The 20,706-nt window shown below is 38.4% G+C and overlaps 1 protein-coding gene across 1 annotated transcript; it reads right to left on the reverse strand.

The window, feature by feature from the left end:
- Positions 1–1,980: 1,980 nt before the first annotated feature.
- On the reverse strand, positions 1,981–20,605 carry mmut (methylmalonyl CoA mutase). Its single transcript, XM_028605062.1, has 13 exons — positions 20,508–20,605; positions 19,092–19,524; positions 18,019–18,386; positions 17,331–17,488; positions 14,192–14,363; positions 13,835–14,083; positions 13,436–13,547; positions 11,426–11,541; positions 10,493–10,608; positions 9,024–9,155; positions 6,220–6,367; positions 4,524–4,691; positions 1,981–2,302 (listed from the first exon to the last, which is right to left on the reverse strand). Exons 2-13 carry the CDS (start codon positions 19,486–19,488, stop codon positions 2,174–2,176), a joined length of 2,265 nt encoding a protein of 754 aa, XP_028460863.1. The 5' UTR covers positions 19,489–19,524; positions 20,508–20,605; the 3' UTR covers positions 1,981–2,173.
- Positions 20,606–20,706: the final 101 nt, after the last annotated feature.

Here is a 20,706-nt window from a genome sequence, read left to right on the forward strand (position 1 = left end):
AACATGCTCGCAATGACTAACTTGTCTTAAGTAACAAGTATAATATTTTCTATGTTCACCATCAGTAGCTCATGGGGCTGTCATTAGTTTTACAGGTATTTGGTATATTGGCTGGCTGTTGCATTTACTAAACCATAAAACATCAAATCAGGTCTTGTGGAGTATACTACGGCATATGTAAAAACAAAAATTATTTGTGGCTCCAGTTGCGTGACATGATAAATAAATGAAATGTCCTCAAGTGATGTCACTTGAGTCAGCGTCTGTTGGGGCTGAGCTGAGGACTGCAAGTTTGAAAATACAGTAAATAAAAAAAATCAAAGGATGTGAAATTAGAATGAAGTGAGCTTACCAGACGGGTTTAGCCTGCTCCTCATCGCTGCTATCGGCTTGAGGCTACATTAACAGCTGCTAGCATTACACCCAAATCTCAGATCAAGTTGGCGGTCGATTGCATTGTGGGTAATGTAGACACTCGGTTTTGTCAACAAAAAGAACAATGCATAGAATAAAAATGAAAATATTGCTGGTCCAACAATGTTATACAGGTGCACTGTTAAATCAGTGTTATTCTCTTTTAAGGATCATCAAAGTTATTACAATCATCCCAAGGGGGCATGAATGGCTGTACCAAATGTTATGGCAAAATCCATCTAAAAGCACAATTTAAGATTATTGTATAAATATGGAATTAAGTATAGTAAACTGGAGGGGTTTACTGCTGGATCTGCTCCCCCCGCGACCCGACACCGGATAAGCGGACGAAGATGGATGGATGGATGGAAACTGGAGGTGCTGCACTGAAAATGAGCAGTCTGTGAAAGTAACATACTGTTCTTCTGATGTTTTCAAGCCAATTATAACCAGCTAAAACCAGAAATGACTGTGCTCATTATTGCTGCAGACGTCACAGTCTAACAAGTACATGTACTCCACCTCCATCAAGCCAATTATCGCAATTTACTGTCAAAAACAACGTCAAAATAAATCATCCTCCATATTTTCATAAGCTCTCACCAGTTACAGGTTTGAGATACTGTGATTCAGAAAAAAGAGTTGACCTTATCCTTACTAGGGTTTAAAAAATATTGAATTTACTAACTTCATTTCCAAAAGTGATTGAATATCTCAGAAAAAAGTGCTGCAATTCACATAATCTTTAGACATAAGTCACATTTCCAAAGTTCATGTAATTTATTTAGACCAAAGAGCGCTAAATCTGATTAAGAATCACAAGTAGAAAAATATTATTTCCAAATAAATTGTGATCACACATGGTTTTATCTTTGAACTGAAGCAAGAATTAAACACGATGCAAGAGATCAAGACAACAGAAGGCCACTTTCAAGATGATAATATCCATCAACATAAAACCCAGGGGTAATAAGAGGTTTTTGATTAGAATTTCTACCCCTCAATTTGCACCGCACTAGCACTAATGACATCCTGCTACGTAATTGAAAATTAAACACACATTTCACAATAAAAGCATAACATTTCAAGTAGGTTTATAGTGCTGTGATGCAAGGTTTATTCTTGGGTGCCAAAAAAGATGCTCTGCTTAGCTCAAGCCAATGTTTCACATGGTACTGTATTATGTTTAACATATCCTAATTAGTTGAAATGTAGTGTATGATGTATTGTTTTTTTAAGTGTGGGTAAAAGTCTTAATATAGTTTAATTTGTGTTAACTTTATAGTATTGACCAAGAGGCGTTCCCATTCATATTTTTGAATTCCTAGGATATTTACAGGATATTAATAATGCTGTAACCACTGCAATTCACACACAGGCATGCTGTTAGGGTGAAATCACCATTTATCCGACTAAAGAAGTTATGTGGGAGAGGATTTCTTTAGATATATTGAATTTACAAAACTAGATACTGTTGGGTACATGTTGACTTTTTTTCTTTGTGAAGTTACAGGACTGAAAACGGCAAACTGTGAGGATACTAAAAATCAAATTTCATAACAACCATGCCTGTCCAACAGGTTTTTAATCATTTTGACTGCTGAACATGCTGTGTTTTCACGGTGGGAAAGGGCATTTTAGCTTTTTACAATCTTTTGCGACAAGTCAACCTGATTCTATACAGAAGTGTGGGTTCCCACTTGTGGCGACTGTTGTTGATACAACATAAATAGACAGTTCTTCCAGATGTAGTTTGAGTTCACATGACCTGCCGGATTTTTTCCAGGCTCCTTTCAATGTTGTCAATAACCTCCACAGCAGCTTGTGGGATTCTGGTTCCTGGGCCAAAGATGGCGGACACGCCGCTCTGATACAAGAACTCGTAGTCCTGCATACACACAGAGGTGGAACACAGTTTATGTGAACTGCAGTTAATTCATGTAGTGAAAGAATGATGTACACAGTTCCTATGTTGTTAATTATGCTACAACGGATTCAAGTAGAAGTATCACCAAAAGGAAAGAGATGAAATGTATTTTGAAGACAAACACTAAGATTGACAGGAACAGGATGACAGGAAATCACATTGCCCTGCATGCAAGCAAGGAAACCCTATAGTGTGGTCATGATGATCACAACAGATTCATTCTACAGTCCCTGACAAAAGTCTTGTCGCTTATCTAAGTTGTAGGAACCACAAATAATAACTTGACTTGCAGTTGATCAGTTAGAATAAGAAATGGCTTATATGAAAGGCAAAGGCTTCTGGATTATACTTATTATACCAAAATAAAGTCTTGTGTCATTCATTGAGTTTCATCATTTAATTAGAACAGAAAGGTCAGATTTGGCTTGGACAAAAGTATTGTCGTGTCTTTAAATGATTCAACCAATCACAGATTAGAGCTTCACCTGTGACAAATACTGTAATTAACACATTCCCAGGTGTGTATAAAAAGAACTTCAGCACACCGGACCTTCATGTGACCAAGTCTGCTGCTGAGGTGGCAGACATCTTCAATGTATCCAAACGTCAAGTGGCGAGGATAAGAAAAAGATTTGAAGAAACTGGTGAAGTTTATGACAAGCCCAGGTCAGGTAGACCCCGTAAGACAACTGTTTGAGAGGACCGTTTGTTGCTTCGACAGTCCAGGGCCAGCCCTTTTTCACCTGCAGCAGAGCTACATGAGAACTGGTCACCAGAAACCCCTGTATCTTTAAGAACAGTTTGTCGAATTCACTCACGCAGTGGTCTCCATGGCCGAATTAGTGCTCACAAACCAGCATTAAACAGAAGACAACAAAAAAATTGTGTTGCATTTGCAGAGGCCCACAGCTTGGTGAAACGATGGACAGTGAAAAAGTGGCAGAAGGTTGATTTTTCTGATGAATCATCCATTGAACTGCATCCTAATCACCGCAAATACTGCGGAAGACCTGTTGGAACCCACATGGAACCAAGATTCAGCCAGAAAACAGTCAAGTTTGGTGGAGGAAAAATCACGGTTTGGGGTTACATCCGGTATGGGGGTGTGCGAGAGATCTGCAGAGTGGATGGCAACATCAACAGTCTGCAGTATCAACAAATTCTTGCTGCCCATTACATTCCAAACCACAACAGAGGGCAAATTCTTCAGCAGGATGGCGCTCCTTGTCATACTTCAGCCTCCACATCAAAGAAAGCGAAGAAGGTCTAGGTGCCAATCCTGGCCAGCCCAGTCACCAGACATGAACATTATTGAGCATGTCTGGGGTAGGATGAAGGAGGAGGCTTGGAAGATGAGACCAAAGAATCGTGATGAACTCTGGGAGTCCTGCGAGACTGCTTTCTTTGCTCTTCCGGATGACTTCATCAATAAGTTATGCCGAGACGTATGGATGTAGTCCTCCAATTCATGGAAGTCATACACGGCATTCATTCTTTTTCCCAAGGCACCATGACTTTATGCTCTGATGTTATTGTAGCATGTGTATTCAAAATAAAGTATAATCTCTACCGTACATTACTGTATTTTTGTATGCGACAAGACTTTTGTCCAATCCAAATCTGACCTTTCTGTCCTAATTCAATGATAAAACTCAATGAATGATACAATACTTTATTTTGGTATAATAACCATAATCCAGAAGCCTTTGCCTTTTTATATAAGCTATTTCTGATTCCAATTGATCAACTGCGAGTCAAGTTATTATTTGTTGTTCCTACAACATAGATAAGCAACAATACTTTTGTCAGGGACTGTATGTCCACATTATGCCAGGATTATGATTTCAAACCAGATACATTATGGTGTGTTTCCTGGCTTTAAGTAGGCCAGTAGTCAAGTAAAGATTGATGAAAATTCCTTGTTCAGATGCAGGCATGCGAGAAAAACACATTTTTCTTCAAGAATTCAAGGTAACACGGGGTGAATGAATGATTGGGTCAAGGATTCCTTTAAGGGGCTTGCGTTGGAAAGAGCAAAATCGAAGAGAAAATAAAGAGACAATGAACGAGAAACAAAGCAAGATGGATGTCTACTAAATGTCATATGACAGGACGTCAAGAAATAAAGGGGGGGAAATTCTCACGGTTAGAGATTAGATAATTGTGAAAATCAAAAGGTTACCTGTGGTGGGATGACGCCGCCACAGATGACCAGGATATCTGGCCTGTTGAGCTTCCGTAGTTCCTTGAGGAGCTCGGGGACCAGGGTCTTGTGTCCTGCGGCGAGCGTGCTGACCCCGACACAGTGTACGTCTGCGTCGACCGCCTGCTGGGCAACCTCAAGGGGAGTCTGCTCACCCAAGAGTCAGACATGGAAACATAAAGAAAACACAACTCTGACTGAGGTGTACGAAACATGAGAAAGAAAGAAAAAAATACTATAGAATCTGGTGCAATACAAACACTACAAAGTAAAGCCAAACAACTGAAGAAAAAAAATGTATGACCTTTTCTAATTTTTCATTTAATCTGATTTGTATGACTTTTGTTTTTGTATTTTTTACTACTAACAAACTGATGGAAGCTGTACTACTGGAAGCTATCACAAAAAAAGACTGATCCATCCTGAACAGCTTCAGGACAGGGAGTCATCAGGATGTTACCACATTACATTGATTCAGTCATATGATATCCAGCATCCAAATCTAAGTTGAACTGGGGGAATAAATAAATAAGTAAAAAAACAACAACTGACTGTGTTACTGTAGCATGTAATTAAGTTAAAGATCAATGAAACATATGACATCATCAAATGGGTTAAGTTCTTTTTTTTTTTGATGGTTTTAAATTAATAAAAAAAAAAAAGGTTTTAATTGTACTTTAACACAGAGAATAAACACAATCAAACTGCTTACAGACCAGTCTCACAGCAAATACTTGAACTAGTCATAGCAGGGAAAGCACAAGTGCAACTAATAAGATTAGCACTGCCTTTATTCCATTTGAGTGTGCCTGTAAGCTCTGAAGTAAGTGAGCATGCACAGTAACAGGACCCTGGTGCTGACACACCTGAATGAAATGCAGCAATCATTAATTAATGTGACTACTTGCACCTGCGTCCGGCAAGTCTAAATGTCAGTTTCGGGCAATTTTGCACTGCCTGGTACTGTAAATATACTAACAGAAAGGTCAACAGGCTGCTTTTTGTGTTGGCCTTTTCAAGTCCTTCAAAGCTCCCATTATAAATACAATCAAATTGGAAAATAGATATAAGGTAAAACGTACACTTAAAAAGGGAAATGTGCGTGCCTTTATGTAACTGGAACAGACCTAGCTATAAGGTGAATGGTCAAGAGTTGTCTTCCTCTTGTTATGCACTTGCAGCAGTCAACATACTGTACAGTTTACATGCCTCCCATGTAAACTGTGCTATGCATAGGGTTAAGTATTAGTTATTTATTATTATTTCAGTGCACCTGGCTTCAACAAAGCACCAATTAAGAGCCCTCCTAGCTGTAAGTTTGTAGGCTACGTTCTTAAATGCAAAGAGGAGTTTGGCAGGATACTGTAAGAAAAAGAATCGCAAAACCATACATTTGTAAAAGACTTAGAATATCATCGAATCTCAAGTTTCTTTAAGCAATGTGGGTTTTAGCATCAAAAGCACATATCCTTTGTAGGTCATTCTCAATAAACTAAAACAAAAATGTTTAAGTCACTTATATCTTACTCCCTACCTTTGATGATTACTATATATTTTTTTCTTCTTCATTTTAGGGCACTTACAATTACTTGAGACCTTAGTCAAGAATTGACCTACACTGCTTAAATGCATGTTAAAAGGTCTATTTTACTCCATTCTGCCATCTGACACTGACCTGAAACAGTGGTCCGATGTCCACATCAAAGCCCAGGTCAGCAAACCCCGTGGCGATGACTTTGGCACCCCTGTCGTGACCATCCTGCCCCATCTTTGCCACCAGCAGTCGAGGGTTCCTGCCCTCGTTCTTCTTAAAATCTGCAACTCTGAGATTTGAAAAACAAAATTAGTTGAGTAATAATAACCTTTATTTAAAGAGCACTTTTAAATATCCAAATTACAAAGTGCTCCAGAAGGCAGACAAATTCAAACAAACAGGTCATAAATTCATTAGGTTTTAAAAGAGAACAGATACAAAACAATTTGGTGTATAAAAACCAATACAGTGTAAGAGAAAACATTTCAAAACTCAAGTAAAATCAGGAAAGGCTCTCCGATAAAAGTTTTCAGAATGGACTTCACTGACTCAGCAGACACTATTTCCCTGGGCAGATCGTCCCATTCAGTTTTCAGCCTGGGTCTTAGACAAAACAGACAAAAAAGTCTGCCCGAGGAGCTCAAGTACATAGCGGCACAAACGTTACAAAGAGGTCAGAGATAGAGCAGGGAGAGAGGCCATTAGGAGCCTTTAAAGTAATCAGTAAAATATTTTTTAAATCTTTTCTAGAACATACTGGGAGCCAGTGTAAAGAAGCTAAAACATGAGTGATGTGATCCAGTCTCTAGGTACTGGTTGAAACCCTAGCAGCTGAGTTCTGTACAGTCTGGAGTCGATCAACAGATTTTCGGTTCAGGAAAGTAAATAGGCTGTTGCTGTTATCCAGGCATGATAAGATCAGGGAGTTTTTAAGATGATACAAACATGATTGCACAAGCTTTGTAGTGTGCTGCTCAAAACACAAATTTCTGTCAAACCAGACACCAAAATTCCTTGTAACAGGCTTGATATGATCAAACAGGGGAACAGCCCAAGGCAGAATTTGTTTTGCCATGTGATGGGACCCAATGACCAGTGTTAATACATTATAGATTACTAGTTACTGTCATTTGAGAGTAATTAGTTATATTACAATATTACTGTCTCTGAATTGTAATGTGTTACACTACTTTTGATTTACTTTTGAGTTACTTTCACCAAAATAACAGCGGAAGTTTGACTTGGCAGCTAGCTTGTGAATTTCACCACCGGATCAATAACGTCTCCTCTTTATCCACTTTAATACATCATAAGATTATTCATAATATTTTGTATAATTAATATGAATATGCAAAGTAACTAAAGCTATAAAAATAGAGAAGTAAAAGGTACAATAGGCAAGTAAGAGAAAATGAAAATACTCAATTAAAAGTACCTTACATTGTATTGAAGTATGGCATTGTTGGAAAATGTTTGTTTAAAGCACTTGAATAAGAAATTAATGTTGTTAAGTTTAAAACAGTCTAAAGGAAATGGTCAATTATAGTGTGAAACTCCCTATTTACATTATGTACAGTACTTGATTTACAGCTGATATGTGAAAAAATATACAACCTTATTTGTTTAACAGTAATTTCATTTTACTGCGTTTAACTGTCACAGGAAGTGCTTTTATTTTGATGTAGCCTACACAGAAGTTGTCCGTGTACTCTTGCTAGCTTACTGAGATGACCGTGAGTTGCTAGATGCAAAACGTGTCCGTCAAGCTTAAATTGCTCACTTTCTTGTTTGTAAAACTGCAACATATTGAACAGTAAATGGTCACAGTAAAAGACAAGCGTTTTTGGTCGTCATTTGAAGCCGTTCCACTACAGGCTTAGTTACTCTCCACGGCTGATAAAATGCAATGATATTACTGTGTAGCAAGCTTCAACATTAATTCCCGACATGTTTATATATCTGTCAGCAGCTCGGACACACTGCTGTCGGCGCTGACGTAGCGTCACCTGTTGGGACACAGATGGTGTCCGTACCGCCTCTGGTTGGCTCTGAAACAGGACAGCACTTCAACGCAGTTTAATAACTCCTGAAAATAATGTCCATCCCGCAAATGTCTCTGCAGTCATCTCAACCATTGAATACATTAACAAGAAATAACACTCACAGGTTTTTTTTTCCTGTGCAGAAATGTTTTGCGGTGTTAGTTAATTCTTAAAAAAAAAACAATACACTACTAAATGTTGCGTTAAAATGCATTGTAACTTGCGTTACTGAGATTGTAACGAGTATAATATTACCAAAATGTAATTAGTAATGCATTATATTACTGTGTTAGAGCGAAAAGGAATACATTACTGTAATTGCGTTACTCCTAACACTGCCAATGACAAGGATCTCGGTTTTGCCAATGACAAGGATCTCGGTTTTGCCAATGACAAGGATCTCGGTTTTGTCCTAGTTCAGCTGAAGAAAATGTTTACAAAAGATAGTCATTAAGCATTACAGGGTCTGTGGATCTAACAGGCAAGCATATTTGCATATCACCAGCATTAAAATAAAAAGAGACACCATATCTATAAAAATTGTGCCCAAGGGGAAGCATGTTATTTGTTATTTTCCAGTGCAGAGAGAAATTGCTTGGATTTTGATATAAAAGGGAACTTGGAAATTGGTCTATAGTTTTGAGGAAGAAAGGGATCCAGCCCAGGTTTTTTTTTTTTTTTTTTTTTAAGCACAGGGTTCACAAAAGCAGTTTTAAAGTAATCTGGAACACAACCACTTCACCACCACTTCAAGAGGGCTGACGGACACACTCATATATGAAACTGTTTCTAAAGGTTCAGTCAAGATAGGTCAGGGACATTGGAGGTAATGGAGGCTCTAACCTTCGGGCAATCACGCTGTTCATAATGAATGTAAAGATGCTAATTCGGTTTATGTTCTACCTATTGTGGGTCCCGGCGATCTCTTCATTCTCCCCATACTCGCTTCGGTAGGCACCGCTCACCATCCTGGTACTGGCCTTGTGTTCACCAAACACTTTCTTCATAGCATCAGTTATTTCACCGACCGAGCATCTAAAAAAAGAAAAAAAGAGAGAGCATCTTCCTCAATACATTTTCACTTTATGACAATAAATAATGTAAGGCAGCCAGTTATTCAATTTGTTCCAATTCATTTTAAGACTTCAAGACTTTAAGAGCCCATTCAATAAACTGAATGCAAACGTCATTGCTTTTTCATTTTAGTGCAGTCTGCTTGTTTAGCTGGATTACTTATAGTCATATAAACGTTAAGTACATTTTTTTTTACTTATTTTCCTATGTTTTTGTGTCTAACTGACTGATGGGAACAACAATCTTTGACATTGGTCCAGTATTAAGCGAGATCGCTGCAGTCGGCAGCGTCGAAACAAGCTACAATGTAAGTTAATAGGGCAATTGTCCAGCTTGTATTTACCTTCACAAAAGTGCTTGTTTTGCCACTGACAGGCTCAGATCTCTCTTTTCCTTGATACCAGTATCAGTGTCATGATCGGTTTCTCCACATGTGTGGCCCTCATATCCAGGGCAGGTAATACATTTGATATTGTGGATTATACCAAATAAGATTTAATTTCACAGGTAACTTGCTTTACATACTAATATCTTCTTCGCTAGTCTCTATTAAAAAGACTTTTTGGCAAGCAGTTTGCTCAAAATTACAGTATAGATTAATAGTGCCTTGCCAATAGATAAAACAGAAATCGGACTTTGGTATTCTGGCAGCTATATACATATATATAATATATATATATCTCTATATATATATATATATATATATATATATATATATATATATATATATATATATATATATATATATATATATATATGAAAAATACATTTAGCGAGCATAAATTACAAAATCTATATATGGATCTAGCTAATCTTAAAAATCTTTACACTTTATTAATCCTGCAAGGGAAACTACAAGGTTTCCACTCTGTTAGAATACACACTACACACAGGCCTGAAATACACACACATGCACAGTACCTATACATGCACTAATGGAGAGATGTCAGAGTGAGGGGGCTGCAGCTGTCAATCGCCAGGCGCCCTGAGTTGTTTGGGGTTCAGTGCCTTGCTCAAGAACTGGCACTCTGAACTGGCACCACTCCTGCTACCGGTCCACCACCATACTTTGGTCTGTATTGGTCGGTATTAGGACTTGAACTAGCGACCTTCCGGTTCCCAACCCAACTCCCTACATACCGAGCTACTGCCACCCCCTTTTAAAACTTTAGAGTTATTTAAACAAAAACAGATTGCTATGGAAGTAACAGCTTGGTTACATTATGATGACGCTAAAGTTGTGCAGACACAAGAGTGGTCATTACACAATTAGAGTTAGTGACTGTGGGAATTCTGACCTGGCTCGTGCTGCCTCCACAGCCAGGGCTAAAAGGTTGCCTTCCTCGGTTCGGGCGCACTCCTCAATAGCTGCCAGGCACTTCTTCGCTGCCTCTGGGTCACGACTCTCCCTCACCTACAACAGAAGAAGGGAGCAACATGCCATAAACATGGGATTTGTTTTTTTGAATCTGCCCTGCTAACAACATAAATTGATATACTTCACTATATGCATGTGTCAACTGGTAAAAATCCATTGGGTGTGTTAGTGGGTCAAATTTGACCAGTGATTTAACTCAGCCCAAAATACTCACAAAAAAATACTAAAACAATGATTATCATCCAATATTGTTTTTCACCTCATAGTTAACTTATTATGTATTCATTTCCATGTAAACACTCTTTTAAAGGTTGTTTTTTTTTGGCCCCATGGACCTTTGATCTTAAAATATACCACCACTTAAAAATTATATTTATTTTTGTATTTATTTATATGTATTATATTAAAGTATATTATATTTCAAATAATGAAGACAATGGGTAATCATGGAATTATGTCTTTTAGAAGATTTTTTTGAAAAAGAATTTTAAGTGTAATTTATTGTTCATGTGCATTATAAATTCACAATATTAGTATATGCGGAAGTATTCAAAGCAAATGGTAAAAAGTTAAAATCACATTCTTCACATTATATGAAATTGTTATTTTTATTTTTTATTAATCTTGACATTATATAGTAGTCTATATCTTGAAAATGTACCTTATATACGGTTACACGCGTGATGGATTTTGGTACATTTATCGTATTATTTATTTAGACGTGGGGACTTCAAATCTCAACATCAATATGAGAATTTTCTGGAGAGAATGTTCATTGATTTTGTGTGTGTGTGTGTGTGTGTGTGTGTGTGTGTGTGTGTGTTATTATTTTAATTCTCAAAGGAACACTAACCTTCTTCAGTTTGTCAATCTGTTTCTGACGTACAACAGTGTTATCTATTGCCAACACCTCCACAGTCTCCTCTTTTCCCAGACGGTACTTGTTTACCCCGACAATGACTTCTGATCCTGAAGAAGAACAGGAGGGGAAAGCAGCATGCAGGTATGGGAATCAGCAGGGAAAAATACCAATAACCACCAAAAACACACATTTGTGAACAACCTTGTCAGGGTGTTATCCAAAGGATAATCCAAGGATATCCAAGGCAGAATTAAGGAATCTTTAGAAAAAGAAAAGTGAAGACATAGAAAACAGACATCTTCAGAAAGGAAACTCTCTCTAAATAATTGAATTATTGATGTTATTCCCCACTACTAACTGTGCTAATATCCTTTACTTTATTAGGGATAAATCAAAATGTAGGATTATTAGTATTATTAGTATTATGTATTATGTAAACCAAAAATGATCTGAGAGCCCAAAATGGTCAATCAGAATTCAAGGTCCATCAGAAGTGAAAACAAATGTCAGCAGCAAAGATGTGCAGTGAGGGTAAATCAGAAAGCCAATGAATATCAATGAGAGCAGGCATCAAGGGGATTACGGAGGAAAGCTCCACAGTCTATTAAGGGTCTGTTCTGCTCCATTCTCTCGCACTCGTTTCTGTCATCATGGGATGTGATAACAACCTTAACAAATCACACAAAATACACACCGTAGGTTTGAATCAAGCTTTGATACGATCTTGTGTGAGCTGCTTTCCTATCCAAGTCTAAAAGTCAAGGTCTAACAAGGCACCTGTTGGGATTAAGAGTTCTTTCAAATGATAGAATCAGCATTTTAATAGCCAAAACTGCAAAACCAGTATTATGCTGCAGTTCAGCTCAATTCAAACTTAAAATAGAGCACCACTACTGAATGCTGGACACAAGTGAAACCTTTTAATACTCGAGTTTAACATTATTTTATCTTGACTTCAGAAAGTAATCTTATCTGACTCAATGAAAGGCTAACTCCACGCTAAAGCTTTTATAACAGAGTATTGACCTTACCGGATTGAAAGTTTAAACTCTATAGCAGGGATCTTCAACAGGGGATCCGGGACCCCTAGGGGGTCCTCAGAGTCACTGCAGGGGGGGCCCTCCAAATTATTGTCAATTTTTGAAAGTCTTTTCAAAAATTTAAAAGTTTTAACATGAAGCCAACATATTATTAGCAAATATCAATCCGCACTGAAGATAGGCTTACTGGCCTATAGGTAAGGTAGTCACTAAGGTAGCCATCCACAGATACAGTTCATCCTAAGGATTCACTGTGCCGCATGTATATTTTAAAATTTAAAATGTAATTTATAAAAATCATGCCAACAATTGTAAGTCTTTTTTAAAAGCTTAGTATTCTATGCAAAAAAAGGTATGTAAAAAGGCTTTAGGCTGCCCTACACGTAATTGTAGGCCAAGTTTATTAGGCAGCTTTATTTTATACAATATATGTAGTAGGGGTTCCCTGCTCCGTCTCACTTTAAGTCAAGGGCTCCTTGGTTTAAAAAACGTTGACGACCCCTGATTTAGAGAGTTTAAGACCATCATACCAAGGGGTTTAAAAAAAAAAAACATTACCCTGCTTAAAGTAACATGGGAAAGTCAGTGCCTTGTGACACTGTTTTTTTGGGTAGAAAAAAAGAGATGTTGCATAGTGAAAATTAACAAAAGCAGGCTTCTCTGACTATGAAGGTACTCTTTAAAAAAGAAAAAACGAGACCAAGAAAAAGTTGATCTAATACAGTTAGACCTATTGTCCCAGGTTAGGACAATGATCTAAATATTTCATACCAAATCCGGTAAGATATGTGACCATTTCAGACTCACTTAATGTCAAAACTGAAACCTTGACATTTCATTGGCAGCTCTGGTAAGTAAAGAGCTAGAAAGCATTTAGTGCTTGAGGCAGAGGAAGAAGCTAAAAAGATGAAAGCATGAGAGGCTTTTAGGCAAATAAGCTTATGATATATTGATACAGTACCTGAGTCAATGCGGGCCTGTCTGCGAGCAGCACATTCCTCAATACGAAGCTTTGGAATGCCCTCTGCCACAGCTCTGGCCATGCCTCCCAGCTCTTCAATTTCGTTAATGAACTATACAAAAGGGAAACACAGCTTGTAAAAGAGTGACTCAATGATGGTGGATTACTTCTGTAGACATTTCACTTTGTGTATAATGACATTTACCTCACAAGACAATAACTAAAGTTCTCATTAACAACATTATTTTAAATATTTCACAGAGTGTAATAAGCCTGTAGCTGTATATTTAAAGTGAATTTTGGGCAAAAAGAAAATGGACAGAGTAAAATAATAATAAAACATGAATGATTACTCTGAAAGGAAGTCCAGGCTGATGCCCATTGGTCCCCATGACAAACCTTCAAAGCTTTGTTATAGACGTCATCCGTGAGAGCCTCCATCATGTGCGAGCCCCCCCAGGGATCTGCTACTTTGGGGATGCCCGACTCTTCCTGGATGATGATCTGGGTGTTCCTGGCAATGCGAGCGCTCTTCACTGTGGGCAAGCCCAGAGCTTCATCGAACGAGTTGGTGTGGAGAGACTGGGTCCCCCCGAACACAGCCGCCATGGCCTCGATCACTGTACGGACCACGTTGTTGTACGGATCCTTAGAGGAGGGTTCACAAGGGAGAGTTCTAATCACTATTTGCTCATTTGACATGCGTGAGTTTCTCCGTACATTTTAAAGGACTTTCAAACTCTGGCTTGTATTTACTTGTTCCGTAAGAGACCAGCCTGATGTCTGGCAGTGTGTGCGGAGGAGCAGTGACTTGGCGTTTTTAGGCTGGAAGTTCTCTTTAATGAGCGTGGCCCACAACCTCCTGCCTGCCCTCAGCTTGGCAATTTCCATGTAGAAATTCATCCCAATACCCCAGAAGAATGACAACCTGACAAAACAAGAGAAATATAGTCAGTTATTAAAATTAACAGAAAATTGAAAATGAGAGCAATTCTGCACAAAACAGAAATCAGAGTCCATTTGTATAAGCAAGCACAACACATCACGGGATAAACCCACCACAATTAGAGTACCTAAACACACACAACACTATGTGAAAAGAACTGATTAAGCTTTATGTTTCATTATGCTTTATAGCAATGTCAGTATCCTAACAACCAGATACAGTCACAGGCTTGACCCAGTGATGACTACCACTATTACTGGAAATAGAGAGAAGAAAATGGAAGCAAGCAGCCTGTCCAGTGCCAGAGTTTTAAATAAACTGCCATACCGACAAACAGTTGTGATGCTACTTAAGTTAGTTTAAGGCTGAAACATTGTTCGGGGTACAGCAACCTTTCACATTCAACGGTGGACAATGCAAACTAATATGGTCTTAAATAGGAAGGCAACCCAAGTATCTCAGTGTCTCATTTGGGTTAAAAATTGGCGGATATTAGCTTATTGCAGATATATTGGTATCGGTGTATATGTAATCAGCACTAACAAGTTTATTTTTGAACCACCAAATGTCCTTCTCAGTACATATCGTGGTCGCGATTCTTAAAAAAAAAAAACATTTTAGCGACCCAAAAATGTTATGTATATGCTATGCATTTATAAAAAATAAATGCAACCGGTCAATATGTATGAATACGATTTTAAACTCTCAAACATTGATTATCGGTCCACTTTTAAAGTAAAATGAGCATCAATCAATTTCAACACCTCTTCTTTTACGTTTTTGCAGCGTATAAAAAAAAATCAATGCATGTTCCTTAAAGGGAAGGACAACTGATACAGTACGTGCCTAAAGAATAGATACACATTTCTAACGTTCACCCTTTTTGTTTCCTGTAGAAGCTTTTCCTCTTGCTCCAAAACCCTACTAAGACAGTACACAACAGTGGCATTAAAAAGTCCAAAAGCATGATGTCACAGTCACAATTTTAACACTAAGTTCCAGTATTTGTGCGAACTCGGGGGTAAGCACTGGTTGTGAGTCTAGGTAACATTTGGAACAATAAGAGATAATAGCTTTGGGTGGAAACCATTCCATTTCACACAATAAAGAGACATCTCTATATTGAGTCAGAGTGGCTGTCTATAAGGCCTGTCTCTCAAAGCATTATGTGGAAAAGGTCAAGCTGGACTGGGCCATCGGGATGTTCGTGGTGATTGCATTCACACATACCTCCGCTATTGTCGGAGTAATGGCACGAAGAGGAGACAATGGAAGTACAATGCAAGGAACAAGAACGAGAATTGGACAGAGGGCAGGGTTGCTGAAGTGGAGCAATTGTGTAATGACTGAAAAGAACCATCTTCTGTCTACAGCAGCATTAAAGATCATTTAGTTCAAAATTAACAAAAACAATATAGCCAATGGAGCCCAAGAGATTTGCATCATAAAAAGAAGCATTATGGATAACAGCATGAATACATATTACAATTAGTTCAGTCCCTGGAGAAACAAGTAGACAGCTAAAATGTTGGATATAACATCTATATTACCCACTTTGTGTTGGGCTCAATTGTAAGTATTTTTATACATTACTATTTAAACGGTTTGATTTGACTAGCAGCCTTTCCCGCTTAAAAGGGAATAAGTGTAAAGGTAATGTGGCCTCTTTCAAATTCAGCGACACCATCTACTGACACTGGTGGTGCTAAGAGCTAATTCACGCCTTAGAATCAAGTGTCGGGGTTGACATCTTGTATCCCTCGAGTCTTGGCTTGCTTTCCAGTATTTAGTTTGCTGCGGTTTCAAATGGAATTTCCCCCACTGGGATTGGTGAAATACTTATCCTCGTGTCATCTATTGATCTATATATTTGGAACTCAAACCCACTTATCAGAATTTTAATTTTAACTTAAGACATTACCTAATGAAAGTTCATCAACAGCACATTTCTCATTTTATGCTATCTCTTATATCCAGCCTGGTTGCGTTAGTATATTAAGCAATAATTTGAGCAAAAGCATGGATTAAAAGAATGTAATAAATAGAAAGGTAGTGAGAGAGGGTATTATTTCTGACCTGTATGTTTAAAATAATAAACTTCATTTAAAAATATTCATATATTTAACACACATTACTTTTACTGTATTTAGAAGGTAGGTCTGGCCGGATTTGAGTTGAGCTTTAGGAGGGGCCGCATGTTGTAGAGGTGGAATGTGTCATACGCATATTGGATACTGTGATGGTGTTATGAGATGTGATAGATATAACTAAGATTTCAACTAAAAGTACAAATCTTAAGAAAAAAAAACAGTTTCAGACTTGGCATTCATCCTACATTTAAAGCTTTAGTGCGTAACTTTTTGATATTTATGATCGTCCGTTACATTCAAGCCATTGCCAAATGAGTTGCTATAAAGCTAATTAAGACTATTAGCCTCACACAACTCTCTCTGTATTTCTCAGTACGGCTATGTTCAGAAGACTGTGTCGTCTGGTGACTTTCCCGTGCAGAAAATCGAGTGAAGATAATGACCTCTTCTGAAGAGTTCATCATGTTTTTTTTTTTAATCCTCCGTGTCCTCCTTGGCTACTAGCAACTGCGTGGAGGAGGGTGGGTGCACGTGTGCAGACAGTATTGTTGTCATTACTTAGTATTCCTCATGGAGGCGACAGAAACTACGCACTATAGCTTTAATCAAATGTTTTTTCAATGGTTAAGTATTGGACTCTAATTACTGTGATCCGGGAACATTATCTAAATGAACCTCAATAAGAATACTAAAGTAAGGAAGGTTCACACAATATGTAGCTTTTTTTTTTATCTTCAAAGCTATTTTCTTAATGCTTGATAAAAACTATTCTTAATACTGCAGGCTTTAGCAGTGAGCAACAGATATGTAAATCAAAATGGGTCTCTTCCACACTTATTAAGATCTTAATATTTTGTACCTCGGGGCAAACTCATCGATGGTTAAGCCTGCTTTAAGACCAGTGCGGCAGTACTCCAGGCCATTAGCGATGGTGTAGGCTACTTCCAGGATGGCATCAGCCCCAGCTTCCTGAAGATGGTAGCCACTGATGGATATGGAGTTGAACTTGGGCATGTGCTAGAAACATAGAGTCATTAGAATCAGTGAAACTCCCAATTTTGAGTAGTATAACATTACCAACATCAGTGTTTTCCCCGGGTTTGTTAAAGACTTAGGTGCACATATTTGGCAGAGGGTTTTAAGAGTCTTTGCTCAAGAAAATGTGATGGTTTTCAATAAAATAAATTATGCAATTTGACATAATTTTGGACCATTATTATCACCATATCTGGGACTGAAATGTTGGGAGCTAGAGCAGATAATAAATAACACTCAGAAAGCTTAAAGACTAAACTTGTTAAAGAAGTCCAACTACAATCATTGGATCTGAGAAAAGTCTTTTAATTAGTTTGATGCTTTTTATCAACCTTTTTTGGTGCTGTTTTGGCAAGTGTTTTGCCGCATTTCACATTCATTTTGCTTAGATGCTGCCAAAAACGGCTCAGGTGCTGCGCCTAGGACTGACTGTGTACTGTATAGGGAAAACCCTGAACGTGACATAAAGTACAAGCAGATTACATATTAAGTAACATTAAAGTGGGACTTACCTTGGCGGTATAAGCAAAGATGTCTGCGATGGCGTGCATGGAAGGCTCCGGCGGGAAAATGTAGGTGTTGCGTACCATAAACTCCTTCAAGATATCATTTTGAATGGTGCCCGTTAGTTTGGCTTTAGACACGCCCTGCTCCTCTCCGGTCACAATGAACATCGCCAACACAGGGATCACTGCTCCATTCATTGTCATTGAAACGGACATCTTCTCCAGTGGGATTCCATCAAAGAGCATCTTCATGTCTTCAACCGTGTCTATAGCAACTCCAGCCATGCCAACATCTCCGTGGACTCGGGGGTTATCCGAGTCATACCCGCGGTGCGTCGGCAGGTCAAAGGCCACGGAAAGACCTTGCTGTCCAGCTGACGTGAAAGAGCAAAAGAGATAGTGGATTAAAATTTATGAGGAAAATGGAGATACGTAAAGGGACGGGTCATAAATTGGAGCAGATAGCAAAATAAAATTCACACCCAACAACACCAAGAATTCAACTTGAAATCCACTATTTATTCCGTCAATATGCTCAACTATTTTGGCTTGAGCCAACCTGAATACAAGCTTTGGTGACCTTCTATAAGGTTAAACCTTATCATGCAGTTTCTGACCTTACTCATAAGTGAATCGTTTGCATGATACAAATGTGACCTTACAATGCCACTGTCATCTTATTAAATATTATATCAATATTTATTTAGTCTTTCCATCTTCTTTAATCTAGTTTTCTAATTATTCAGTGCAATTCAACATGTAGCCTCCAGTATAATAATGGATTTCACAGGCAGTTTGGCTAAAGTGTAGATTGCAATATATTCTCTCTCAAATGTACTACTACAAAGTCTGCTTATATATGTGTATTCATGGAAGAGAATATATAGCTTAACGGCCAAGTCCTAGGGAGACATAACAGCCAAAAGCCAGGGACTTTTTGTAGGGTTCAGATGTGTTCCAGGAACATGATGTCAAAAAGTGTGTGTTAGTTCTGCTAAGATAGGATAGGAAAATGTTAATGGACAATAGAAGTGGTGCAGTTAGTGAGAGTAAGGACTCCCCCCATAGGCAATATCTACCTTTAATGTTATCTTTGTAGAACTTGTTGCTCTCCTCCACAGTGCTAAAGCCAGCATACTGCCTGATAGTCCAAGGTCTGTATGTGTACATGGTAGGATAGGGCCCCCTAGTGTAGGGAAATACTCCTGGCAACTCATCTGGCCTGTCAACTGAGTCTGCTTTGGTGTACACAGGCTTGATGTTGAGTCCCTCAGGCGTGCGCCAGATCAGATCTTCCGGGTTCTTCCCCTTCAGCTGTTTCTTAGCCAGACTGGCCCATTCTGGATGCAGCTCATCCTGGTCCTTGCATGGTATGGAAGTGTGGATCAGAGAGCAGTGTGTGTGTGCTGAGGAGAAAGAAGCTCTAACCAGGCGCCGGGCAGCCATCGCTGCACACGCCCTCTGTGCAGTCAGCATGCTTAACGTTGACTCAATCAGACGGACATGAATCACCTGAGGTAGACAATAAGGGACAAATGAAGGTGAAAATACGTGTGATAGTTAAATGTGAGCATGGTTAGGAGTGAGTTAGTGATGCCAGTACACATGGATAAAACACCAATGCATCATTTTGCACCTTCTATGGAGATGTTACAAACCCTTTATAAAATGTGACTTAGCTAAGAGACAAAAAAAGTGCATTCAATCTGATCATTTCTGAGTTATTAAAAAGACAACCGCTTTTTCAGCATGGATATCATCCACCAAGCACTATCATCTTACAGTGAGACATTTTAGTCTTGGCTTGCTGCTTGCTAATGCTGACACCCTTTACGGTTTACTTTGTTTTTGGTGTATTATTAACACGAGCCCAACCAGTAGCATATAAAACAAGCAGCGGTTGTAAAAAACAAACCAAAAAAACAATTCAACAACATTTTAAGAAATCCAACAAAAACAACTTTAGCTAATGTTAACATCATGCTCAATAGCTGAACGATGGTTAGCTAGCTACAACGTTAATGTACACCTCAGTCATATTGAGAATAATTAGTACAGGTTGGTGCATATTAACAAGCAGCTAGCATGTGATATTGACATTGGACAGATGACATTGTTGTAACATTTGACAGCGACAACGTTAACATCAGCTAGTTTAGCATTATCAACTAACGTTAGCTGAACTAGAACTAGCCAAATATAAATGTCTTTTGAAAAAGTCATGAAAGGCATAGGATGGTTAAATGTTTTTCAATGAATAATAAAAAGGCAAAACGTGCAAGTTAATGTTGACATAACGCTAGGTAAGCTAACGTTACTTTAGCTACAGTTGCGCAGCTGCTGAGCACTGCTAGCTAGCTAACTGTGGGTGTTTGCTTGAACTGTTAGCATTCGCTTAAGAAACCAAATGGATGTCCACTAACATTAGACATTTTGTAGACACTTAACTACATCTTATAGCGCCCATTTGACATATTTTAACATAATTTCCTGACCTTGGCGTCTGTTGTGATCTTTCAGACTGGCGAAAGGCGTGTGTTCGTCTATCCAATGAAATTTCATAACATTGACAGTCAGCCAATAACGTGCTACCGTCAATTGGTCAACTTTGACCTAGGACCCCGGAAGTAAATATTACATTCAAGATTGTTGTATGTCGTAGAGATAATCAATGTCAGCATATGTTATTACAAT

This window comes from Perca flavescens, chromosome 18, assembly GCF_004354835.1.
Source record: "Perca flavescens isolate YP-PL-M2 chromosome 18, PFLA_1.0, whole genome shotgun sequence".
In the NCBI taxonomy this organism is placed as follows: domain Eukaryota; kingdom Metazoa; phylum Chordata; class Actinopteri; order Perciformes; family Percidae; genus Perca; species Perca flavescens.